At 35.0% G+C, this 21,762-nt stretch overlaps 1 protein-coding gene across 29 annotated transcripts in view; it reads left to right on the forward strand.

Moving 5' to 3' along the window:
* Positions 1-21,762, forward strand: part of S100PBP (S100P binding protein) — a 31,911-nt gene that overhangs the window by 521 nt on the left and 9,628 nt on the right. For 4 of the 29 annotated variants that reach the window (XM_011357880.2, XM_011357875.2, XM_011357881.2 and 1 more), the window contains exons 2-5: positions 2,479-2,520; positions 6,486-7,333; positions 7,962-8,050; positions 9,302-9,408. In XM_011357880.2, coding sequence (XP_011356182.1) covers positions 6,488-7,333; positions 7,962-8,050; positions 9,302-9,408 — 1,042 coding nt within the window. In that variant the 5' untranslated portion in view covers positions 2,479-2,520; positions 6,486-6,487. Of the gene's footprint in view, positions 1-21; positions 291-2,478; positions 2,521-3,215; positions 3,350-5,137; positions 5,255-6,378; positions 7,334-7,961; positions 8,051-9,301; positions 9,409-12,275; positions 12,332-21,762 lie in introns of those variants that run through there. The other 25 variants (XM_023529308.1, XM_023529312.1, XM_023529309.1 and 22 more) reach the window with 15 other exon arrangements.

Here is a 21,762-nt window from a genome sequence, read left to right on the forward strand (position 1 = left end):
TGGATGTTGTGGGGAGGAGGTGACCCGCCCCTCGGGAGAGTGGGGGCTTTCGTCCTGCTGCGGTGTGGATGTGGGCAGCCATCCTCAGAAAGAGGGGTACCCACGCTAGACTGCGGACGGGCAGTTTTGCCCCTGCTGGGGGAGGGGTAGGGATCAAGCCCAAGCTTCTCCCGCCTTCCACGGGGAGGCGGGAATTCTTGGTCTTTTCGGAGGAGGGAAGAGGGAAGTGCGAAGGCCCTGCCCCGGGGCGATGCTGTGCTGCCGGCTGTTGTATTTCTAAAGGCGTGCAGGTCAGGCGGCATCCCTCGAAGGGTGGGATTGGGCCACCCTTTCTCCCGGCTCTCTAAAACTGGCGGCGCCGCCGGTTCCCTCCCTGGGCTAGAGGGAAGGTAGTTGGCACGCAGGGTGGGCCCTGGAGCGGGCCAAGAAGTGGTTGAATTGCCCACCTGCTGCCCCCACCTGACCTCCAGTTTCTTGTGGACGTGTTAGAGACTCCAAGCTTTAGAAAACCTAAATTATTTTTTAAAAAGAAACGCGGTGTTGCAGCTTAGTAATGTTTGGTCTCCTATGCCCATGTGGGAGTAGTCCTGGGGCCATTAAAAATGAAATGTTACTTAAAGCAGATGTTTCCAGCCTTGGATTTTTCTGTCCTACAGCGTTTCCAGTTACCTCAAAGAGGGTTGCACAAGTCTTACAGATAATTTCAGTTCACTTTGATTTTGTTTAAACGTTATGCCCCTTTTATGGAGTGGTAAAGCCTACTGAGTTCCTTTTGTGCAGTGTGCCTCACATGTATTGCATTTGGGAAAAGTTGGAAATCAAAGGCCAGTGGGAGAATTCTGTCCCTTGGAAATAATCCTTGCCCTTGGTCATATCTATCAGATCCAGTTTGGTAATTAATGGTCTTTGTTTTAGAGCCTTGAAAGAGGGATATGGGGTTGTCTGCCGTTGCCATTTTCAGTGGCCCGAATAAAGCTTTGTGCTCTAAGGCAAATAGGTTTCTTAGGTATGATAAAAATAGAAAGGGAACCAGTTTCTGAGGTTGCAACCAGGAGGTTAGAGAACAGAGCGAGGGCGTGGTAAACTGAAGTGTGAAGAAGGGGGTGGACAGATTAGACGTGGAAGGACAGAATAGGGTCACAGAGGGATGGGGAGCAGAGAAATTAAGAGACAGACTTGGGTGATGGGAAAAATATTCTTCCTTTAAAAATAAAGAGATCTTCATATTTTAGGTGGAGGTTACAAAGCAAGTGCCAAAAAAGGCAGGTGATGGTAGAATGGCAGAGAGATACTAAGGCTCTCTTGTGGAACTTCACTTTAGAACTTCAGTTTTATCAGAGATCCCCCACCCCCAATTCATTAAATATCAACTTTCATTAGTATAGGGCTTTTAGGTTTGGAGTGCTTTCATAAACATGCCCTCATTTGATCCTCATGATAATATGTGTTTGAAGTTAACCAAATAATTCCCCATTTTTCAGATGAGTGTTCTCATCTGTATTGAGGTTCAAAGATTTCATGTGAATTTCTGAGGTCTCTGAATTTTAATTTAGTTTCTCTTTACAAGATAATTCAGTGACCATTAATTTGCAGAATTTGCCTGATATTTCAGATGTCTGTACTGCCTGGTCTTTCGTGACAATGTGGTTGAATGCTGGGTTAAACTAGAAGAGATTAGAGCATACCAGATAATTTCTTAACAAGCAAGGACTAGGGAAGGAAATTCCTTACCAGTTTAGCACTCTTTTTTCCTACCATTCCTATGCTTCTCTTTAGTCTCTTCAGGAGTCAAGGAGGTGATGAGGGTGGGGTGAAATAATAAGTAGAGCCACTACTTATTTAGCTTTTACATTGTGCTAAGCACTTTATATTCATGATCTCATTTATTTTTTCCAGCAACTCCTTGAGGTACTATGATGGTCCTTATTTTATAGGGGAGGACATTTGAAACCAGAATGTAATCATCATATCTTTCCCCACTAACCTCTAATTTAAAATGTTTTTATTATCAAATATTTCAAGCATATAAAAATTATAGGAAGTGAGATAGTAATGAATACCATTATACTCACCATTCAGCTTTATCTTTTGTTGCCATGTTTTAGGTATTTTTTTTTCTTTTTTTAAGAAATAAAACATTACAGATAGAATTGAAGCTCTTATTCTTCCTCGTCATTCCTCTTCCCTCCCCACAACCAGAGGTAACCACTATCCTGGATTTGTTGTTTCTTATTCCTATGCATATTTTAATTTAATGACATATGTATGTATCCAAGTACAATTTTGGTATCATTTCTTTAACAAATAAATTACAAGGAAAATGTAAAATATATATATTAAAGTACAAGACCTGTCAGCCAATTGCCATGTATGGGCCTTATTTGGATTCTGATTTTTTTTTAAATCTTAAAAAAATTATGACAATAATTGGAAATCTCAAGTGGATATTATATGATAAGGAATTCTTGTTATTTACAGATAAACTGATGTGATGCCTGGGATTTGCTTCAAAATAATCCGGTAAAGAGGGGAGGTGCATGGGGCAATATTAGCTATGGGCTGAAAGTTGTTGGGGCTGGGTAATGGGTATGTGGGAGTTTCATTATGCATTTACGTTATTTTTGTATGTTTTTAATTAAACTATTTAAAAATGAGGAAATAAAATTATGAAGAGAATGATTTGTACAAGTTAAAAATTATATGTGTATGGTATTTTGCAAGCTTTTGCTCCCAGACTTATTGAAGAGACACTCAGAAGAGCCAGTCCTGTGCTCCTGGATGTTGTGTGGCATAGGAATTGATGCTTTCAGTGGTTGTGAAGGATATTGATTGGTTTTCTGGGTGCACAGTATAGTAATGATATTTTTCTTCCAGTGAAGTTAGATCACATTCAGGGGTATTTCTCTTGTTCTTCCGTTCTGGCTGGGAAGTCAAGGGAAGGCTTTGCATAATAAGGTGGCTTAAATTATTTTTGCCAAGGCACCAAAATCTTTCATGTACATTAGAGAATGTAGTGAATGTAGAAGGCTTTCCCATTTGCTGACTGACCCTGGGTAAGGGTGATTGGGAAAAAAAAAAAAACAAAAACAAGAAAAAACATTGCCTTTGGATCTTTGTTCAACAATTACTAGTTTTGTGTACTTGGTTGTTACTTTATTCCTCCAAACTTTAGTTTCGCAAGGGTGAAAATCTATTGAACTCTTCATTTGATCAAGCAGGTGCTTGGACTAGACCTTTTGGAAGGAGTTGGAGTGAGAGTGGGGGTATTGGCTCAAAAAGGGCTTCTCAGAAATGTTGCTGCTTAACCCCAGTGCCTGTGATACTTGTGCTTGACAGCCACAGACTTTAGGTAAAAAAATTTTTTTCCAAAAGTAAACTTTGTTTCTTACTGCTTCAGAAAGAAATAACTATAAAAAGTTCAGTCCTTGGGTAGAGAAATTACTTTTCTTTCCATAGAAGCACCTGCTTCAGTGCCTGGAACTCTCTCACAACAGTTGCTGGTAAAATAAGAGAAAAAAATCAGCAGCTGTAAGTTTAAGACACATCAGCCATTTGCAATGTATGGACCTTATTTGGTCCATTTGCAATGTTTGGACCAATTCCAATGTATGGACCTTCGTTTCTTTGGTAAGATCTGTTACAGAATTAAGTTGTAGGATTAAATTGGAGTTGTAAAATAACTCATAGTGCCTGCTTTATAATAGGTGCTTAATATTTCTTCCCTTTTTGTCCCACTTCATTTCTAAGATGAGTAAGTTGAACTAGTTTCCTTCTTTTTCCTTTTATTTATTCCTCCCCCAGTTTTGTATTAGTTTAAGGTGTATAACATAATGGTTTGATATATGTACATATTGTGATATGATCACCACAATAAGTTTAGTTAACATATATAAGATAGTTCTCATTTTTTTCTTATGAGAACTTTTAAGATCTATTAACAACTTTCAGGAATAAAATACAGTATTGTTAACTGTAGTCACCATGCTGTGAATATTTATATATTACTTGTAGTTAAACTTGTAGTTAAACAAGTAATATATAAATATTCACAGCATGGTGACTACAGTTAACAATACTGTGCATTACAAATTTTAAAATTCTGTAATCCCTACCTTTCTTTTTCTCCAGAACTTTATTTCCATACCATTTTATATTTCCTCATATTGGTGTATATCTTTAAATGTTGTCTCACTGGCAAGATTATACATTCCTTGAGGGTGGAAACCACATCTTTATTTCTTAGAAATCATATAGAAACCTATTATCTAGCTTAGTGCCGTGTGATGATAGCTCAGGAATGTTTTCTGAAAGAATGCACAAACTAAAGCTAAAATTCGGGGTGTGGTATGGAGGGAACTAGAGAGGGGAAAATTCACAGTTAAAGGACTATAAGAAATTTTCCAAATTATTGAGTTTAGTGTTTAAGCGTTTCTTGTAGCTTCTCACATGTTACATGTGATAGCTTTCTATCACCTTTCCCATCTGGAAAATAATTACAGATCAATCATTAGCTGTTTAAAAACTAGGTTTTAGTTAAACAAGTAATATATAAATATTCAAGTAGAAAAGTTAAGTAATACTGACTAAATGCTCCCCTTGACTTCTCTCAGTCTCCCCACGGGTGATAGCATTCATCAATTTTGTGTTTGTGTTTTTTAGACTCGTTCTTTGCATTTATATATATATTGAAAATGAAACTTTTGTATGTGTGGTCATGATTAACTTTTAGATCTTGGTGAAATTAGACATTGCCTAGTCTCCATTTTCCATCTCTTCCCCATTTTATAAATGAGGAAGCAAGTCCAAATGGTTAAGTTGGCTTGCCCAAATTATCATAGCTTGTTATTGACAGAACCAGGACTACAATCCAAGTCTTTGGACTCCCAAGCCAGTATTCATCCTACTAGAGCAAATAATACTCTCAAGAAAGTAAATTATTGCAACAAAACTAGTTCCTTGGTTGCATAATTTTTCCTCTGAAGGATGTTCTTGACTCAAAATCCAACTTTCTGGTATTTAAAAAAAAATCAAGATCAAAATTAATACATGGAGCACCTTAAAGCATAATACAGTTGACTTTGTAATTAGTGGAGTTGAAAGTGATGAGAAGATCCTCTAATTTTCTTTATGCCTGCAGGAAGGTGGGAGTCAATCATTTTGACAAGTCTCCTGAAAGGAACAGCTAGCAGGAGCTGAAACCTTTTTCCATTTGGTCTCGTGGCAAAGGCAGAGATCATGCCAGCAGCTCCACACAGTATGGAAGACAATTCTTGTGTTCTTAAAGTTTATTATTATTTTTTGAATTTCACAAGTAATATGTTTGTTTTTCTAAAAAGTGTAAACTGAAAATTTAAACATTTTACATAATATATATTTGTCTTGTTGGTATGTGGTGGATATTATTCCATGACAGTATATTACAGGTCTACTTCATTGTGTATTTAAATACTGTAGTCCCCACTTATCCACAGAGGATATGTTCCAGGACCCCTACTGGATGCCTGAAACTGCAGATAGTACTTAACCCTCTGTATACTATGTTTTTTCCTATATATACATTCTTTTTCACTTAAAGGAAGCACTTTACAGCTTCTCTTTACGATACTTGAATTGCCAACATCATTATTGTGCTCTGGGGCCATTATTAAAATAAGGGCGACTTGAGCACAAGCACTGTGATACCATGACAGTTGATCTGATAACAGATGGCTACTAAGTGACTAATGGGAAGGTAGTGTACACAGCATGGATATATACTGGGCAAAGGGATGTTCATGTTCTGGACAGGACAGTGGGATGGTGTGAGATTGGTCATGCTGCTCAGAACGGTGTGTGATTTAAAACTTAAGAATTGTTTATTTTTGTAATTTTCTATTTAACATTTTTGAAACTTGCTTGACTTTGGGTAACTGAAACCTCAGGTAGCTGAAACAGTGAAAAGTGAAACAGCAGATAAGGAGAGACTACTATAGGTGTAAATAGTATATAGCTTGAATGTACCATGATTTTACTGTACTGTTCTGGTGATGGACAATTATGTTGTCTCCAGTATTTGGCTATTTTGCATAATGCTGCTTTGGACATCCTTATAAATATATCCATGTGCATTTGTATGGGTATTTCGGTAGGTTAAACTTCCAGAAGTGAAATTACTGGGTCCAATGGTACTGCCAAATTACTCTCCACAAAATATTGTGCTGACTTATATCCTCACTGATAGTGTATAGGGTGCTTTTTCTCACATCCCCACCAACCTAGATTATCATGTCATCTTAAGTGTTACCATATTGATTGGAAAAAAAGTATCTGATTATTCTGATATGGATTTCCATGTTTCTGGTGAGGTTAAATATTTTTACATGATTTTTTATGTTACAGGTCACAGTGCAATTTGAAATATTAAGACGCCACCATTCTATAGAGCAGATTAGAGTTGGTAAAAGTTATTTCCTGTTCCTCAGCAAAACCGCCTTTTATTTCTCCAGATATGATGTGCTCACTAATGCCTTCTGAACAGTCTTCTGGTACCTCTGTCTTGCCTAAAGACAATGCTCCATTTTCTTGGGATTCCTCAGATGAGGATGAATTGGATGACTCCTTGCTGGAGTTGTCTGATGGAGAAGAAGATGATGACCATCTCAGTTTCACGGAGGAAGAGATTCAGGAGCTATTGAAGGATGATGACCAATCAAATAAGCACTTTTCTTGTGGAGGAGGGTTGCTTAAAGATGACAGCAGTCATGTTGAGAAGGGAAGGAGAGGAAGTCAAATTCTGCCTGACACTCCACAAGAGAAAAATTTGTTGTACAGTTTGGGACCAGTAGCTGAGACTCCCGGCCTCTTCAAATTACCTCAACTAAGTACATCAGTTGGTAATGGACCAACTCCTACTAAACCATTAAACAGACACTCTGTACTAGAAAAGAATCCGGTAAAATTAACAGTTGTTGCACCATTTGATCCAACAGTTTGTGATGCTGTGCTTGATAAGGACAAGACTGATACCTCCAAAGATATTGAAAAACCCTCTCCCCTTGGAGAAGAGATGAGAGAAGATGGTCTTAGCCCAAATAAGAGCAAACTTTGCACTGAATCTGAAGAGATCAGCCTTGATAACTCTACCTGGGATGGGCCTCTGCTCCCTTCTCCAAACAATAACTTTCAACAAACTGCCTCTGATAAAAGTATGCCTGACAGTAAGAAACTTAAACCTGTATCCTCTCAGATCTTGAACCATTCAGAGACTCCTAATATGGGGTCATCCTGGAGAAATGGATCACATAAATCAAGTTGTGAGATGAAGTATCCAGTCGTTTCCAGCTCATCAAACAACGTAAGTATATTATTTCAAAATGAATAGAAAAACATTTTCATTCAGAAGCTGAATAGCAGAGCTTTGTATTTAGACAAATTGGGGTTTGAATCCTTTCGAGCACTGACACCCTTAACAAATTGTTTAGCGCCTCTCTTCCTTCACATTTCTTATCTATAAGTTGGAATAAATAATATTTCATGATATAGTAAAGATTAATATAATATATTAACAGTAATGCACATGATATTAAATTATTGCTTATTGAATAATTACAGATGATTTTACTGTTATTTTTCCTTTGGGCTGTAGCCTAAGTCTCAATCTTTAGTTATATTGCTGTATGAGATATAGCACCAGCTCTGAGTTAGCCTTGGAAGAGCTGAAAAATCTTGGACAATTTACTTAACCTCTTTGAGCCTGATTCCCTTTCTGCCAAATGTGATTAATAACCCCTACTGCTTAGGGTTCTTTTTTTTCCTTAAGATTACAGTCACCAATCTCAGTTAAAGCACCCACCATTGTTCTTGGTATACAGTTGGGGGGTCAAGGATAAATTTTGAGGCCTTTAGTTTAAGAATATTTTCATAAATAGTATGCTCAGTTATTATAACTAAGGATCATCTTTCCTTCTGCTCTGAAAAAAAAGCAGGATGTTCTTGACAAGGATTCTGGGAAACTGAAAGCCCCTGAGAGAAGACTAGGCAAAGTCATTCCTGTTCTGCAAGCCAAAACGAGGTAACAGTATAATGAAATATTCTAGTTTCTTTTGGTTCTCTTGAATTTCTTTCTTTCCCTCCTCAGTTTCCTTGTAGTGTGGACAAAAAACTCTGTACCAAGAGCAAGCATACTTGAAGTTTTAGGACCACCAATAGCCAGCTGTGTGACCTTGGGCAAGTCAAATAATCTCTGAACTCAGTTTATCAATAAAACAAGGCTAATGATGCCTTCTCGGCTGCCTCACAGGATTATTTTGAAGAGCAAAAAAGACGTTATTGAAAGCACTGTGTAAACGCAAGATTTCTTTTCCTATGTTTGGGAAAGCCTGATCACATATGGTAGGAGGTTAGAATAATTTTTAACAAAATTGTTAAAATATAACTAGAAAAGCATTTAGTTATCTCTCCCAACTTGCATACAACTGTCCTTGGGGAAAAATTTTTATAGAGGTTGAAGATTTGGGTCACCTTTTCAATCTATGCTCTTGTTGCCAGGAGATGGCAGTGTCTCTACGTGGGCCTTTTCAGTTAGCAAAGCTGTTTTTTAGGTTAAGCCACATTGGCTTCGTTACAATAAGATTTTTAAAAAGAATCTTTGATTACACAGATAATACATTTATTCTGCTTTTGAAAATTTAAAATATAAGGCTAAAATCCCCTTTGACTATCACCTCAATTCTCGTTTTGTTTTGTTTTTCTTTGTTTGCAGAATTTAAAGGAAACTAAATTGCTTACAATGGAAATTATACCATAGAACACAAGCCAGGCTACTTGGAACAGTAATAAATTGACTTTCTCAATATTCTCATCCATAGACTCCTCAGTATAGTACAGTCAGTATGAGCAAGGGCCAGGCATTGTTCTTGCCAAGGTCACCAATGTTCTAACTGCCAGATTCAGCTGTTTGTTTTGTTTGGTTTTGGTTTTTGGAGTTTTTTTTTTTTTGGTCCTTATCAGTTTTTCTGTGGCTTTATGAAGTTAGCTATTTTCTGACTAACCTTGAATTACTCAACAAACTCTTGAGATACTAGGTAGTCTTCACTTTCCTATGCCTTGTTAATGGGAGATTGTATATATTTCTCCTTTTTTCTCTCAATTCCATATTTTATTTTAGCTTCATATTATGTGACTAACATTATTTTCTGTCACTGGTTCTTCGTATTTTGCCTCTGGAAGTTCTAATTGATTAGCAGTATATAACTTCTCTCAAGAAAGCATTATACTCATGATTCTAATGGACTGTTTTTTCTCCTGGTTTGTTTTGTTCAAGGACTAATGTGCCGACATTTTCACAATCAGATCTAGAACAGAAGAAGCAAATTTATCTCAAGAATGTCTTTGCTCATATAGAAGGCCCAGTGGACTCTAATAACCAAGGTAACACGGTAACCAAATAATAGCATGTAAAAATGTGATGGGACGTTTTTTTCCCAGTGTAATATAGCTTAAACTGGGAGATTATTTTGAATTTTCTTAACCAATAAGAAAGATAACTTTCTTCCCAAAATTTTCACTTTAAGGAATTGCCTACCCAAATGCTCCTCAAAGTGGTTGGGCTAACCAGTATTAGGGGTCCAAAGAGACTCATACCAGTACATTAAGAGTACCTTCCCATGGCTGAGAGCTATAACCAGAACGGTACTTTTTTGCTAGGGATTTTTTGTCTGAAAAGTAGTCGAGGTGGATGATCAGGCACTCCTTAATAATCATTGATTTTTATTTGGAATTGTTTATTTTTCCTATTGTCTTTAGCATTTAAATGTAAAAAAGCAGGCATTTCAAATTCCATCCCGCATCTTGGCATCTAAATAAAAGCTCTCGAAAGGCTTTGGCTACCTTGAGATTCTTCAGGCCTAGTCATCCCTAGTTCATTAAAACCTATTGCAAACCAAACTGGCTAGATTCTTTCTCCAGTCCTCAAGAGACTATAGTTCATGTTATCATTCATCCAGAACTATTGGCTGATGGGAAAACAACTAAAAAACTTGTGGGCTGTACCGAAGGTGCATTGGTTAGATATGTTAGAGAGTTAGACATGAGTGATGGGAACAAAGGAATGAAGGCTCAGCCCAGAGACCACCCAAAGACTGCCCAAAGAACACCCCATTTGTAGTTAAAGAATCACTCCTGCATCCTGAGAGAGAAAGGACCGGAGGGCCATAAATGTATAGCTGGTTTAATCCGGCCACAGACACTTGTGCAGAAGGTCATACCCTAACCTGCCCACAACTTCAGCCTCATCATACCATCATTATAATATTATTCCTGTGCCTATAAGTTCGTGAATCTAATTATAACAGATTGAATTCTGGGTAACTGCATGCACATTAGGCAGGGAGTTATATAGCAGTCAAATGTCCATCAATTACTTCACGTGCCAGTCATTTAGAAACGCCTTTGTAACCACCCATTGTGGCCATAATAGACTTTCCCAGAGAGGATTGTTACAGCCCTCTTTGCTGAGAATCCGCTCTTCCCTTGGAGCATACTCTATTTTTATCTTTTCACTTCCCAAAGTTCACAGGGCTACAGCCTTCCTTAATGTGGCCTGTCTCCTTCTAAAATATACTTGTAATAAATCTTTTTAGAAATCTCGCTGACCTGTAATTCTTTGCTGCGTTGGCAGTGAAGAACTGAGAACCACCCCATGCCGCTGGGGCAACGCCAGAGTTCAGATTGCCCCATTGATAACAGAAAGATACTGATAAAAGAATTCCTTCTCACAAAGATCTGTCATCTGTAGCTTCTTTATTCATTCAGCAAACCTTTCTTGAGTACTTTCAGTAGTGCTAGGTTTGAAGATTAGGGATTGGAAATGTAAAGAGAAGTAAAGTATGATCTTGGCCCTCTGGGAATTGATAGTCCGGAGAAGGAAAAGATAATTACACTGCAATATTGTTTACTGCTCTAATAGAGTTATGTATGATGTACAGTAGGAGCAGGAAAGAGCCCTTCTGTTTGTGTTTGGGGAGAGCGAAAATGGGGAAAGAGAATGCTCTAGGTAGGCTCCACAGAGAAGATAATTAGTTCAATTATTCCAAGATCACTAAGGAGAGTTTTAGAAGAATTTTTTGGCCAAAGATAAGAGGAATCTCCCCTTTCTTTGACATATCTTGAATTATTTAGTAGTTTTTTGTTTTGTTTTGTTTTATAAAGCTGTGAGTGAAAGGTTTATAACTCTTGAAACATTGGTCAGAAGAACTTTTTATTCCTGGTCCTTTTGTTTTTTACTCAGATATTTCATTAAGCAGTCAGATACTACTTATACTGATTGCTCAGCCCTCTATTTGTGAGATCTCTTTGTTTGAACTATTTTAAAGGTCTGGAAGAACTAAAGACTCCCCCCGCCGACCACCCTCCCACACTATCCAGGTCATTGGAGGAGCAGATTAAAAGAAGTTTGTCTATATTCAGCCTCTTTAAGAAGCTTGATCATTGCTTTTTCCTCCATGAGGTGACTTTCTTTTATATCCTAGGCAGTTGACACTGACATAGCCAGTTACATTTTTCTTTCTCATTTGGGGCATTTAGAAAAAAACATTTCACAAGAAAAGCAATGAGCAGGTGCTTATTTATAGCATCTTTTTCATTGTCTTATCCTATTTAGCAGTCTCTTTCCCATTTTATCACAACAATCTAATCTATATCCCATAAGGAACAGATAGAATAACTAGTATAGAGGAAAGGCAGCATATTTTAGTAGTTGGGAGTGTAAAGTCTAGACAACTTCTGGATTCATATCTAAGCACCATTGCTTACTGGCTGTGTGACCTCGGACCAATAAAAACTCAGTTTTCTCATTTGTAAAATAGGGGTAATAACGAGACTTAGCTTTTGTGAAAACTATACATGTAAGTACAAGTATAATGCATGAAACAGCACCTAGCCATAATAACTAACAATATTTATTGACTACTTAGTATTATTAGCAAGAAAGCGTATTTTTCATATTGAGAATTTTATAGGTAAAATAGTATGATGTCAAGTGTTTGTTTTTAAATCTTAAAAACAAAAACAAAAAACCCAGCCTGGAAAATTAGAAGAAACAGCTTTAACAAAATGTTGATAAATGAAGCTTAGTGATGGGTATGTGGGGGTTCATTATACTATTATACACTTGTGTGTTTTTGAAATTTTCCATAATAAAAGATTATTTTTTAAAAGGTGCATCTTTTAGGAGATTCTTTTTTGACAGTTGAATATTTTAAGAATTTTCAACATTACCATTTCTAAAAATTTCACAGGCTTCCAGTGCTTGCTTCTGTCTTCCAGGAACCCAGTGTGATAGTAAGTTCGTGTGTCACTTCCCACTGCCCAGTATTCATATATCCAAAATTTAAAGATTTTGTATACCATTTTGCAGTGGTGACGGGGGCATAGTCTTCATCTCTTCTCTGTTTATATATAAAGAGGGAACATGTTTAGTGCTATTTCAACTTGACAAAGTATAACTTTTCAAGTTCTTTAATAGATGTAGAGAAATTAGTAGGGAACAGAGTCCAGTGTAGTTCCTGCCAATTCAGTTTGAATCCTCTCCATTGGGTTAATCATCTTCTTTCATTTTATCAATAATGTATATATTACTGATTCAAAATATAATAATATAAATCATCCTTTAACTCTGTTGTTCTGATACAGATGTAATCTCTTTTTAGTTTAGTGCCATGTGGTTCTTTAATAGCATTTACAAAGAACTACCAGCCACTACCTGACATCCCAGCTAATGGACAACTTTATATGAAATTATAAGTTCTTAGAGTAGAAAAAGGACCATTAATATCTTCTCATTAGTCTTCTAACACATAAATCTATTCCACGTATCTTTGCCAGGTGACCATTTAGCCTTTGCTTAGAGTTCTAATAGTGCAAAACTCATTGCCTCATGAAGGAGGTCATTCATTGCTTTCAAAGTTCTAGTTGTTAGAAAGTTATTCCTTACTTTGAGCCAAACTCTACTTCCCTGTAATTTCTAGTGGTAGTTCCTAGTTCTGCCCTCTAGGATCACAAAAAGTAACTACTCTCTTCTTTTTACTTAAGGTGTTTTAAAGACTTTACCATGTTAAATATCTCAGATTAAGATTTTTAATGATTACAAAGTATTATATAATTTATTATTTCATCTTGGATAATTAGATTGTGTCCATTTTCATTGGTAATGCAGCAGTGAACATTCTGGTCAATAAATGTTTATGTACAACTCTTATTTCTATAGGATGAATGCCTAGAAGTGGAGTTGCTGGGTAAAGTATATAAACATTTTAAAAACTTTTGTTACATGTTACCAGATTGTCCTGCCCCCACAAATTGTATTTTTTATTGTCACAATTTGATAGGTAAATTTTAACATATTTTGTTCTAATAGTGAGGTTAAACATTTTTTATATGTTTATTGCCAGTTTATATTCATAATTTCTTAAAATCATCTAATATCCACACCATATTCCAGTTTCCCCAGTCCCAAAAATGTCTCGTAAATTGTTAAAACAGGATCTAATCAAGGTTCACGTGTTTAACTATTGTCTCCTTAGTCTCTCTTAATATAGGTCACTGGTTTTGTAGATTGTCCCACATTTTGAATTGTTTGTTTCCTTGTGGTGTCATTTAATTTGTTCTGCTATCACCTGTATTTCCTGTAAACTGGAAGTTGGGTCTAGAGGTGGGAGTCGATTCAGATTAAGCATTTTTGGCTGGAATAATTCATAGATACTGTTGTCTATTCATCCTGTATCAAATTAGGAGGTACCACCTAATAATAGGTTGTTCCACTAATAGTGATGCTAAGTTTGATCACTTTATTAAAGCGTTAACTGTCACATTTCTCCATCGTAAGGTACATTTCCCTTTTGTAATTAGTAAGTCATCTGTGGGGTGATACTTTCGTACCATTTGAATATCCCATTCCACAGCAATTCACCTAATGTTTTGAGTAGTCATCGATGATCCTTATCTGAATCGGCTGCTACATAGAGAGTTGGGTAGAAAATGCTGATTTTCTAAATCTATCGTTTCTTCTACAATTATTAGCTAGCATTCTTTATAAAGATTTTTTTTTAATATAACTGTTGATTCATGGATTTTTTTACATCAGTGTATTATAATCAATTATAGTTACTATTCTTTTTGATTTGTCCCAGATTTGACTCATGCGATCTCTTTTAAGTGGGCTCCTGTGTCTTCTGACATGACCCTATTAGTCTTTTTTTTTAATTGTTGGAGGTAAACATAACATTTACCTTCTTAACCATTTTTAAGTATATAGTTCAGTAGTGTTTATTCACATCATTATGAAACATCTCTAGAAATTTTTTATCTGTACAATCTCAAACTCTCTACCCATTAAAAAACAACTAATCTTTTTCCCTTCCCCAAAGCTCCTGGTAACCACTATTGTACTTTGTTTCTATGAATTTGACTACTTTAGATACCTCGTATAAGTGGAATCATACATTACTTGTCGTTTTGTGACTGGCTTATTTCACTTAGGATTTTTGGATTTCCTCAAGGTTCATTCACAGTGTGCCAGAATTTCTTTCCTCTTTGTGACTGAATAATATCTCATTGTATGTATGTACCACATTTTGTTTATCCATTTACCCTTCATTGGACATTTGGGTCTCTTTAACCTCTTGGCTATTGTGAATAGTGCTGCTATGAACATGGGTGTGAAGGTAACTCTTGACGATCTTGCTTTCAATTCTTTTGGATATGTACCCAGAAGTGGGATTGCTGGATCATATATGGTAGTTCTACTTTTAATTTTTCGAGGAAACTCCATACTGTTTGACATAGTGGTTGCACTATTTTACAACTCCACCAACAATGCCTAGGGGTTCCAATTTCTTTACATCTCTGCCAACACTTGTTATTGTATGTTTTCTGATAGTAGCTATTCTAATGGTTGTATTAAAACTTAAGTAAATATTGTTGACCGCAAAGCCAGTAGTATACTATGGTTTCATTTTCTTTCCTGAATCATTTTTATTTTTAAAAATACGAATGAATTCATCCTTAAATTTTTTACAAATGCAACTTAAATCCTTATCAGTGTTCCCACCTGCCCCTCCCGCAAATGCTCAAACATACGCAGTGATCTATAAATTCCTTTTTAAATTTTTCCTGGAGACCTTCTTTGTAGAGCTGTCTGTATTATTGTTGCAATCTGCACTGCCTGTTCTCTAGGCTTGCTACAGAGCCATCATCCTAGTATTTATCTTTGCTACCTTCCTAGGTTGAATCCTATTTCCTGGATCCCATTCCTTCCTTTCTTAATCTTTTGTTTTAGTGGTGCACATCCTCTGAGAATTTCTGAAAAATGGTGCTTGGAGATAAATTTTGGGAGCCTCTCCATATCCGAAATGTCTTTATTCTATTTTCACACTTGATTGACAGTTTGGTAGAGAATTCTAGATTGAAAATCATTTTTCTTCAGAATTTTGAAGACATACATCCGGTGTTGCTCTGAACTCTGGTACCAATTTCGTTTTTATTCCTTTATGTGTCATCTGTCTTTTTGTCTCTGGAAGTTCATGGAGTCTTCTCTATTGTATTTTGAAAATTTGTACTAATTATTGAGATACCTTAATGCACGTCTTCCTTTTTCTTTATCTTTCCATTCTTTATGCTAGGTACTCAATTGGGCCTTTTAATCTGGGCATGTATCTCTCAGTTCTAAGAATTTCTTCTATTTCTTACATAATTGTTTCTCCCATATAATCTTTTCTCTCTTCAAGGAACTGCAAATAGTTACTGAAAGGATTCATCTTCTAAGTCTCTTATCTTTTCTCTCCTTGTTCTGCCTCTTTTAATTCTACTTTCTGGGATAGTTTCTCTTCTTTTATTGACTTCTTTATTTTTACATTCACATATATGACTTCCAAGAGTTCTTTCCTGTTTTGTTCTCTTTCACATGTTCTTATTTTATGAACCGATTTCTTAGCTGTCTCAGGATCTTTTTTTTTTTTTTTAGTTAAAATACAACAAAATGCACAGATTTATTAAGTATACAATCTGTTGGATTTTGAGATATACGTACACCTATGAAATTATCACTGCAATGAAGATAACATACCACACTCAAAAGTTTCTTTGTGCCCCTTTGTAATTCCTCCCTTCAGCCTTACCTTACTCCCTTCAATCCCCATGCAACCACTGATGTGCTGTCACTATAAATTAGTTTGTAATTTCCAGAGTTTTATATAAATGGAATCATGTAATATATACTCTTTTTGAACCTGTCTTCTTTCTCGAATCATAATTTTGAAATTTATCATTTTGTTGGTGGGCTTATTTTTTATTGCTAAGTAGTATTCCATTATATAGCTGTACAATTTGTTTATCCATTCACTTATCAATGGATATTTGGGTTCTTTCCAATTTTTGACTATTGTAAATATAGCTATTATGAACATTTATGTACAAATCTTTATATGGCTATGCTTTCATTTCTTGAGCAAATATGTAGGAGTAAAATGACTGTGTCATATGGTAGATCTATGTCTAACTTTTAAGAAACTACCACACTCTTTCAATGTGGTTGTATCATTTTATATTCTCACAAACAGTGTATGAATTCAAGTTCCTCCTATTCTCCTATCCTCCTATTATTGCTAGTATATAGAAATTTACTTGATTTTTGTACATTGATCTTATATTCTACAGCCTTGCTAAATTTACTTTCTAGTTTTGGTACCTTTTTTGTGGATTCTTTAAGGTTCTACATATACAATCATGTCATCTTTTATTTACTTTTCTTGCCTTATTGCACTGTTTAGAACCTCTAGTTCAATGTCGAATACAGGTAATACAAGTAACTTGTTGCTGGTCTTAGGAGGAAAACAATCTTTTATTATTAATTATCATGTTACTTATAGGTTTCTCTTGAATACTCTATCAACTTGAGGATGTTCTTTCCTATATATAGTTTTAGGAGAGTTTTTATTTTTATTAGATTTTGGATTTTGTTAAATACTTTTCTCTGCATCTACTGAGATCATCATATAGTTTTTTAAGTCTATTAATTAGAATTATGATTTTTCAGTGTTAAACCAATCATATTCCCAGTCATATATTCCATGCTAGGTCTTAAAGTATTATTCTTATAATAATAGTGTTGGGTTGATGCATTTTTGCATCTATCTTCATAAGGGATATTTATTGGTCTGTATTTTTCTTGTAATCTTATTGTCTGGTCTTAGTATCAAAGGAATGCTGGCTTCATGGAATGAATTGGGAACTGTTCCCACCTCTCCAGTTTTCTGGAAGAGTTTACGGAAGAATTGATCTCTATTGAGTGAGTTGGTAGTCTTTCAAGGAATTATTTCATCTAAGTTGTTAAATGCATTGGCATAAAGTTAATATTCCCTTATTAGCCTTTTATATAGTATCTATAGTGATGTCGTCTTTACTATTCTTGGTATTGGTAGTCTGTATTTGCTCTCCTAATCAGTCTGGCTAAAAGTTTTATAAATATTATTAATCTTTAAAAAAAAAAAACCAAAGAACAAAAAAACCCCAGCTTTTGTTTCATTGATTTTTCTCTTTTTCTGTTTTCTGTTTCATTGATTTCCATTCTGACATTTATTTCCTTTTTTCTGCTTACCTGAGTTTCATTTACTCTTTCTTGTTTCTTTAATGGTTGCTAAGATCATTGACCTTTCTTTTCTAATTTAGTGAGGGACGTTAGCAAAGAAGATAAACTCATGCAGCCAACTTATGTTTATCTAGAAGTATACCTTGACTTTTTTTTAAATCAACTTCATTGAGGTATACATTACATTCACTAATATGCACCCATTTTAAGTATACATTTTAGTGAGTTTTGACAAATTTATATACCTGTGAAATCACGACCATCAAATTCATAGAACATTCCCACTACCCCAGAAATTTCCCTTATGCTCCATCCTAGTCAGTCTGTTTCTGTCCTTGCTTCAGCCCTGGCTAAGACTCAAATTTCTTTTTGGTCACTATAGATTAGATTCGTTTTTAGCTCTAGAGTTTCATGTAAATGAAATCATGCAGTAAGTGCTCTTTAGTGTTTGGTCTCTTTTATTTGGAATAAATTTTTAAATATTCATCATGTTGTTGCATGTATCAGTAATTCTATACTTTTACTGCTGAATTTTTCCTCGTATACCATAGTTTAGTCATTTGTTGATGGACATTTGTTTCTAGTTTTTGACTATTAATAATAAAGCATCTATGAATATTCATATATAGCTTTTTGTGTGGACATGTGTTTTCATTTCTCTGGGGTAAATAATTAGGAGTGGAATTGCTGAATCATATAGTGTTTGTTTAACTTTGCAAGAGACTGCCAAATTGTTTTCCAAAATGATACACTACTTTTTATAGTTTTTGTAAAGCAGAGGTTTAGGTTCTTTTTCGTTTTTCTTTTTTCTTTATTGACATATGGATATCTAGTTGTTCTAGCACCATTTATTGAAAAGAGTATCCTTTACATGGATCTATTTCTGAAGTTTCTGTTCTGTTCCATTGAAATATATGTCTATTCTATTGCCAATATTACACTGTTTTGATTACTGTAACTTTATAATAAGTCTTGAAATTGTTTTGGCTCTTTGGTTTTTCCTTTTTTTAATCAGCTTCAGTTTTTCCATTTGTTTGAAAACACCTGTTGGGTATTTCATTGAGTTTGTTTTGAATGTATCAGTTCAGTTTGGAGAGGATTGACATAACAATATTGAACCTTCTGATCCATGAACAGGATACATTTCCCTATTTATGTTGTCTTTAATTTTTCTTAGAAGTGTTTTGTAGCTTTTATTGTACAGGTCTTATACATATTTTGTTAAATTTCTTCATACATATCTTATGCTTTTTATGGTATTATAAATGATAAGATTTTTTTTTCACTTTTCAAATGGTCATTGCTAGTATATAGATAGATATACAATTGATTTTTATATGTTGACCTTATGTCCTATAATCAGGCCCAATTTTCCTAACTAACATTTTTGGTAACTTTTTAGTAGGTTTCTTAGAATTTTCTGTGTTAACGTGGTAATATTATCTGCAAATACTATCTAGTCTATAAGCCTTTTATTTCTTGCCTTACTGCACTGACTAGGACCTCTGGTACATTAAGTGTTATATTAGCTATAGTTTTATCATAAATGTCCTTTATTAAGTGAAGAGTTCCCCTTCTAGTCAGTTTGGTGAGAAGTTCTTTTTTTTTTTTTAATCACAAATGAGGGATGAATTTTTTACATTTATTTAGAGGATCATTTGATGATTCTCCTTATTCTGTAATATGGTGTAGTTTATTGATTTTTTTTTTTTTTTGACTTATTCCAACTTGCATTCCTGGGATAAACTCATTTGGTCTTGATGAATTATTCTGTATTCAACTTGCTAATTGTTAGTACATGCAGAACCAGGGAAAAGCTTTGAGATTGAAAATTTACCTCTAGCGAGGGGAGGGAAAGACCCTAAGAAAAAGGCAGACCACTTCAGTCTGGCAACTAAAAGTTTATTAAGGGAAAAAACATAGGAGGTGCATCTTGAGCAGCTGCAAGATGAAGTAGATATTTTTCGAGCTACTTGGCAAAGAATTGTATAGGGTAAAAAGGGGGACGGGAATAGTCATGGGTACTAGTCTGCAAATGCTACCAGGTACAGGAAATTACTTTGCATGCTTGACTAGTTCAGGACAACAGCCTGTTCCAGGAACTAGCTCATAGCAGGAGTCGGAGCAGTGCTGATTTACGTCAGAGTGAACATCAGTTAGGATCAGACAAGACCGTCTCTAAGGGGGATTTACAGTAAGCAATCTCCCTTATGGCCCGGGTCAAGCTTGCGGGCCACTCAGCAGTTACATCATTGAACAGTTTCTCATCCACATTCATATTTTTAAGAGTTTTTCTGTCTTGTTCATGAGGAACATTTATCTTTAGTTTTTCTTGTATTGTCTTCCTCTGGTTTAAGTATCATGGTGATACTAGCTTCATAAAATGAGTCGGGAGGTGTTTTCTCAAGTTTTGTAGAATTGGTATCATTTCTTCCTTTAAATGTTTGATAGAATTTACCAATGAAGCCATTTGAGCCTAGAGTTTTCTTTCTGGCAGTTTCTAACTAGACGTAATATATAGAGAGCTTTTTAGAATTTCTTTATCTTGAGTCCATTTTGATAATTTGTGTCTTATAAAGAATTTGTTGAGTTTAAGTTGATGAATTTATTGCCATAAAGTAACATTCATAATATTTTATTCCTTTACTGTAAGATCTGTAGTGATGTTCAGTGTTTCATTTCTAGTATTGGTAATTTGTCCTTTTTTCTTGGCATAGTCTAGTTAAATGTTTATTGATTTTTTTTCCCCCTAAAGTGAGTTTTTAGTTTCATATTTCTGTATTGTTTTTGGCTATTAGTTTTTCTTCACTTATATTTATTATTTCTTCCAGTTTGGGTTTAATTTGCTGTTCTCTAGCTTTTAATGCAGAAGCTTAAACCACTAATTTGAGATCTATTTTCTGTTAGCATTTATAGCTGTGGGTTTCCCATTAAGTGTCGCTTAGATGCATCCCACAAATTTTGATGTTTTCATTTTCATTTAGTTCAAAGCAATTTCTAATTTCCTTTGAGATTTTATTTCTATGACCTGTGGGTTATTTAAGAGTATTGTTGCTTAATTTCTAAATATTTGGGAGTTTTCAGCGATCTTCCTGTTACTAATTTCTAGTTTAATTCTTTTGTGACTTCAGTCCTTTTAAACATACTGAGACTTGCTTTATAGCCCAGCGTATGGTCCGTCTTGGTGAATATTCCATGTGTACTTGAAAATGTATATTCTGATGTTGGTATTATATAAATTTCAATGAAGTTTTTATTGGTTCATGGCATGTTCAATTCTATAGCCTAACAGATTTTGTTACTAAAAGAGGAGTGTTCCTATCTCCAGCTCTGATTATGGGTTTTTCTGTTTCTTCTCTCAGTTCTGTTGGTTTTTGGCTTATGTATTTTGAAACTCTGCATACATATTTAAGAATATTATATCCTTTTGATAAATTGATCCCTTTATCACTATGATCTGTCTCTTTTTACTCTTAATAATATTTCTTATTTTGGAGTCTGCTTTATCTGATATTCCTATAGCTATTCCAGCTTTCTTTTGACTAGTATTTGCATGATATATTTTTTTCATCCTTTTACTTTTAACCTATATCTTTGTTTAAAGTGGATGTCTTTAACAAGGGTATATGCAGACCCAGCATCTTGCTTTTTTTCCCCCAGTCTCACAATCTCAGTCTTTTAATTCAAGTGTTAGTTCAGCCACGTGTATTGTAATTATCAATATGGTTGGATTTAAATCTACCATGTTGCTACTTGTTTTTTGTCTATCTTTTTCTGGTTTCTTCTTTCATCTTTTCCTTTTTCTTTTATTTTTGAGTATTTTTTAGTAGTCTATTTTTAATCTCCATACTTCATTTATTATCTATACCTCTTTATCTTTAGTGGTTGTTCTAGGGTAGTAGTTCTCAAAGTTTTTGGTCTCAGGACCCATTTGCACTAATACAAATTATTCATACTCAAAAATTGAGGGCTCAAAATTTTATTGTGATTTATATCTCTGTTCAACCATATGAAAAGTTAGAATTGATAAGTTGTTAAAAAATATTTATTAATGTATCTTAAAAACAACTCATTGCATGATAACATAAATAATGTTTTTATTAAAATAATTTGCCAGAACAAAGCCAAAAATTTAGGGAGAA

The sequence above is a fragment of the Pteropus vampyrus genome, unplaced genomic scaffold (genome assembly GCF_000151845.1).
Source record: "Pteropus vampyrus isolate Shadow unplaced genomic scaffold, Pvam_2.0 Scaffold36, whole genome shotgun sequence".
In the NCBI taxonomy this organism is placed as follows: domain Eukaryota; kingdom Metazoa; phylum Chordata; class Mammalia; order Chiroptera; family Pteropodidae; genus Pteropus; species Pteropus vampyrus.